Here is a 2813-nt window from a genome sequence, read left to right as displayed (position 1 = left end):
CTTTGGGACCAAGAAAGCACTTTTTAATAATGACCAAATTAATTATTTAATTTATCATTTCCAAATAAAAAAATTTCCTAGTGCTTACTTCGTTCACACAATTATGTACCCCCATTATATAATCTTAGGTCAAAAATTGGGGTATGTCAGCCGAAATTTCGTCTGAAACGACGAGGTTTTTCGGCGTTCAAAAGACGAGTAAAAACTTTTAAATGGTCAAAATTTGGGATATGACAACCTAATTATAAAATTTTATTTAAGCCTTTAGTCGTGTTGGGTTAACCCTTGTTTTTTTACATTAAAACTACTTTTAGAATAAAAATAATTTAATCTTATTATTTTCCCTCCCAATAGATTTACTTTATACGACATAATAAGATTAAATTAACCAACAAAATTAATAATTTTACCTATTTATTTTCTTCATGTTATGTTTAACTTTCAAAATTCTCATCCCGAGTCTTTCTCTTTCGAGTACATTAACGTAAACTTTGATTGCGGACTATAAATTTTGAGTTTTTTAAATTTTACCCAAACTAAAAAAAAAGTGTATTAAAATAAAAAATAAAAAACACACCCAACATGCTTAAAAAAAAAAATCACATTTTGATTAAAATAAAATAAAAGAATTGAAAATTGTATGCAATCTGCAAGGTGTTCTTCTCATTGATTGCGAGGTGATGAGAGAAGAATCAGTCAAAAAAAAAAAGGCTAATGTGAGGGAATGCACACATGACATGATTTGGTTCTAATAAGAATCATTAAATTAAAATGATATTAATGATTAAGATTTGAGATGATCTCAAAACCTCTTCATCAGACGTCTAATCAGTGACTATTTTAAGATTTTATAGTTTTAGTTGTTTTTAATGTTATTTAATCATTTGGCATCCTAAGTGAGGTGCCACGTGTCAAATTTTTATTTTTATTTTGCCTTAGGGGTTCAAAACTGCCAAAGAATCAAAACATAGGGGGGTTGTTTTGTATTTAAATTAGTTAGGGGTCCATAACCGCAACTTTTAAAAAGATAGGGGTCCAAAATTGCAATTAAGCCTTTATTTTTATATAGGCTGAGAGCACTCTTTTTCTTTGTAAAAAGAAAAACACTCTTTTTTCTAATATCCATTTTTTTATAAGGTAAGATTCATATTTGTCACACTACTTTATCTAAGTTTATTTTCAATGTGTGGTATCCAAAGTAATTTCATCAAATAATTAAGTGAATTTTTTTTCCTTATAATATGGGAGGGAAGAGTCCTACTTTACATATATTTCTATGAAGATATATTTGTAAAAACATTAAAAAAAAAATAAAAAAAAAGTCAAAATGAGAGTCATAGTTGAGTTCTTAAAATGAATTGGACTATGTGGCCGAGGATATCTCTAACTCTCTAATCATGGATGGATGGATGTGAAAAAGACGCGGAGGAGACAAAATAAGAAATTAGAAATGCAAAATGACAGTTATATCCATCGGTGAAAAGTTTTTAAAAGGTTGAACGGGGCCTAATTTTCTAACCAAAGTATAGTAGCAATGGTATTCATTGTGCCACCGAGCGGCGAAAAGTTTTCCTTAGACGTAAACCCTAACACCACCACTCTCCATCAGCTGAAGGTCGCGATCCAACAATTCAACGGCATGCCTGTTTCCAATCAGCGTCTCTTCTTTTCTCTGAGTCTCGGACAAAACGATTCTGATCTCATCTCTAACCTTGGAATTGGACCCTTCTCAACCCTAACCCTGCACACCCCCTTTTATGGCGGTGCCGACGATGACACAATCGGGGCAACCTCCAGTACCGTAAAGGATGAATTAGTCAAGGAGGTGGATTCTGATTCTGAGTCTGAGTCTGAGTCTGAGTCCGATGCCAAGGCCAGGGCGGACTCTGAATATTTGATTTACCCAGACTCAGATTCAGATGTGGATGATAAGATAGAAAAGAGACGCCAAAGTGAACTTTTTGAAATTCGTAGGAGGAGAAATTCTGCCAAATTTGAAGAACAACGCATGAGTATCTTCTTTAAGAATTATGAGGAGAAGTTCTGTGCTGAGATGGAGCGTTGGTGGGAAGAAGAAGACAAGAAGTTTTTAGAAGAAGAAAAGGAGGCCGAGGAGGAGCTATTGAAGGAGATTGAAGAGGATCGCAAGCAGGCCGAGGAGGAGGCTAGGAAGAAAGTCAAGAGGGCAAGGAAAGCCGAGGAGGTGGCTAGGAAGAAAGTCAAGAGGGCAAAGAAAGCCGAGGAGGCAGAGGCAAAGGCAAAGGATTAATGAATATTTCAAGAATTAGAGAAGGACTAGATTTGCACTATTATGTTTTTCATGATAATAATAATAATTGTATTAGTATGTTCTCCTTTGTGTGCCTCTCTCTCTCTCTCTTTGAGAAGATTGTTATGTTATCTCTCTGTTCTGTGGGTTGTTTTTCTGTTTTCCCAAAATACGGATTTATAATTATTTTGTATTCATTTTTTTCTTCTTCTAGTTTTTACCATGCTTTGGATGTTTAATGTTAGTGTTAATACCTTCCACATCAACTGCATTGGCTCTTATATGAAAAAAAAATGCCCCATACTTTTCTTTTAGACCCCGGATAGTCTTCTGAAATGAATCATCAAATTATCTGAAGCGATGGCGGCTTGCATGGAGGACTCTGAGGTTTTTCCTTCATACATTTCTATTGATTGATATATAGTTCTCATGGAGGCAAAATTTTAACTTGAATTCTGTTTTCATGCTGTAGGTTATTGAAACAACAAATGGATGGACTCATAACAAACTTTTCAGAATTTCTTTGAATTGACTTTTTAGGTCT

General features: G+C 34.1%; 1 protein-coding gene across 1 annotated transcript; it reads left to right on the top strand.

The window, feature by feature from the left end:
- Positions 1-1499: 1499 nt before the first annotated feature.
- On the top strand, positions 1500-2508 carry LOC11432852 (vicilin-like seed storage protein At2g18540). The gene has a single exon (XM_003588691.4). The coding sequence runs from the start codon at positions 1535-1537 to the stop codon at positions 2267-2269; it is 735 nt and encodes a 244-aa protein (XP_003588739.1). The 5' UTR covers positions 1500-1534; the 3' UTR covers positions 2270-2508.
- The last annotated feature ends 305 nt before the right edge of the window (positions 2509-2813 follow it).

This window comes from Medicago truncatula, chromosome 1 (genome assembly GCF_003473485.1).
Source record: "Medicago truncatula cultivar Jemalong A17 chromosome 1, MtrunA17r5.0-ANR, whole genome shotgun sequence".
Classification (NCBI taxonomy): domain Eukaryota; kingdom Viridiplantae; phylum Streptophyta; class Magnoliopsida; order Fabales; family Fabaceae; genus Medicago; species Medicago truncatula.
Note: the sequence above shows the minus strand (reverse complement) of the source record. Positions and strands in the feature narration are given on the sequence as shown.